This window comes from Battus philenor, unplaced genomic scaffold (genome assembly GCF_028537555.1).
Source record: "Battus philenor isolate CCGP_79_NKW_IND1 unplaced genomic scaffold, ilBatPhil1.0.hap1 SCAF_10, whole genome shotgun sequence".
Lineage (NCBI taxonomy): Eukaryota > Metazoa > Arthropoda > Insecta > Lepidoptera > Papilionidae > Battus > Battus philenor.
The window spans coordinates 13092240-13094804 of NW_027181662.1; the positions used below are offsets into that span (position 1 = coordinate 13092240).

General features: G+C 38.8%; 1 protein-coding gene across 1 annotated transcript; it reads left to right on the forward strand.

Annotated features, from left to right (window-relative positions):
* Positions 1-542: 542 nt before the first annotated feature.
* Positions 543-1145, forward strand: LOC137927123 (uncharacterized). Its single transcript, XM_068770933.1, has one exon. The coding sequence runs from the start codon at positions 543-545 to the stop codon at positions 1143-1145; it is 603 nt and encodes a 200-aa protein (XP_068627034.1).
* Positions 1146-2565: the final 1420 nt, after the last annotated feature.

The following is a 2565-nucleotide window of genomic DNA, read 5'->3' on the forward strand; positions in this document are numbered from 1 at the left end:
TTTGGATCCCGTGTTTTTAATTGTTATAAATACTTATTACGTTATGTACATTTTGTTTACGATAATACAATGCGCTCTCATTATATTATCATTATCATTATTTTAGATGTAAGACGTCCACAGCTGGACATAAGCCAGACCTATTTAATAATTTTAATAATAGTCTCTAAATTATCAAAAAGAGAAATAAAAAAATCTCTATTACTATATGCAAAATATTGTAAAAGTGAACACAAAAAACCGTCAGGGTTTGTTTTGGTCTCTTCTCAAAGCATGGTGTATTTGTCACTCGTGTACATGTCTTCATGAAACTATATTTGTAAAGAACAACTGCTGAATTTCTCGCCGGCTCTTCTTAGCAGAACTGACTTCCGAACCGATGGTAGCTTATTGCAGAGATAATAATTCCGCCCTTTTTATGTTGATTAATGTTTCTGAAGTGCCTGTAATAGCTATACTCAATTTGATTTTGATTTGAAGTATGTCATGAATCAGGAAAGTTAAATTTTTAACAGCACGTTTTTGTATTGAAGGCTGCAATCATGTGCCATCAGAACACTGGATGGAGCGAAGCGCTCCCGCTAGTACTCTTGGGGATCCGCACAGCCTGGAAAGAAGATATTAAAGCTTCAGCAGCTGAGCTCGTCTACGGCGAAACACTACGACTACCAGGAGAGTTCTTCGTACCTGACAAGGCTTCTCCTGACGTCACCGACTTCGTATCACGACTCCGTCTCCACATGGCTCGGCCGTCTCCTGAACCTGCAAGCAGACATGGAAAGAAAACATTTTACGTACCGAAAGATCTTGCCACAGCAGAGTTCGTCTTCCTTCGGCAAGATGCAGCCAGACGTTCACTGGAACCACCATATACTGGTCCCTATAAAGTCCTAGAAAGAGGAAGCAAAACTTTTAAGATAGTTGTCAACGACAGAGAGTCCACCGTTACCATAGATAGACTGAAACCAGCATATATGACCAGAGATGACAACACGACACCACAAACCAGAACCGAGCAGACTCCGACTTTAGCCAATTCCGTTCCTGAAAATATCAACCCCACTTTGACAGAAGAAACCGTTCCAGTAAGGAAAACCAGATCGGGACGTACTGTCCGCTTTCCAGACCACTATCGACCTCAGTGACCTTCGGTCTCAGCGGGGGAGTACTGTGGGAGTCGTATAGATACTGATGTGATGTCTGAATGAATAATAGGTGTAAGATTTTGTGGGCGAGCGTAGCCGACGGGCGAACTTAGTGTGCCGAATTAGTGCAGCGGGCACATGCACGCACCGGTGACGAGGGCGCAGACCTTTTGTTACTTTTGTTTCTTTTGCGCCTTTGTTCTATTGCCCGCTTTCACTCGGTCGCAGAGCACATTGCGCCCCAGAGTCCTACGACGAATGCACGTCCTTTTTGCTCGCACTCAAGCGCTAATAAAAATTTGTTCGTGTGTTAAATAAATTGATAAAGTGTTACAAACGTCTTTTAATAAGCCGCCCAACTACTTTAGTATACTGTTTTTTGTACTAATATTATATGAATCAGTAATTCTTCCCCGTTAGTAAAAATTACTTTAACTGTTTCAACCTAATATTATCACTAATTTATTAAGGTACAATAACTAGCCAAAAATTTTAACGTCGCTATCAAAAAATTACGAATTTTTACTCGATAGGAGGGTTAAAATATTAATACCATTTTTCTAGCGAGTACAAAAATTTATAAATAACTCAACGAGCACGGACTTTTACGAACAAATTTAATAAATTAAATAAAAGAAAGCTCTGAAAGTTTCCCCTTTTTATACAGTTATTTTTACAAAGTATTAGAAATTTTGTTCACGATTTAATATTTCCATTATTCGGACATAAACATCACCTCTAAGATGGCACGTGACGTTATCGTGATGTCGCATGAATGTGACTTAATATGAAATATGACATATGAAACTAAGACGACAAATTTAATAGTAATATGGGTAAAAATAAAAACTTTAAAGAAGTAAATGCATGGGCCGCTAAAACATTTTACATCATTCACCAACTACCCTTTATAAAACGGTCACTCTGAATAAGGCTACATCAATTTATTTTTTCTATTGAATATCGACAGACTTCTAGTAGCATGTCTGATACGCAGTAATCTGAATTTTGAAAATGATTTTTTTACTAAATTATTATCATATCATTTATTATTTTTGAACTGATAGCAAATGATACATACAATAAATTCACCTCCCATAAAACTTTGACAACAAAGACCTAAGTAAGAAAAAGACCAATATTTAGCCACTTCCGCACATGCAGTGGTAGTCGTGTGTGCCAAACACAGAGTGACTGGCACTAATCGGTGTAACATAACTCCTGAAGATGCCCCGTGAAGGGGTGAAACACGTGTTGAGTGATTTGACGGTGGCAGTTGTGTAATTCGCATTGCTTGTCGCATACGCATTTATCAGCGGGCTGGCGGGCGGTGCACTTTGTTGCACGACTACCACTGCATGTGCGGAAGTGGCTAAATATTGATCTTTTTCTTACTTAGTATGGACTGCCGCAAGGTAAC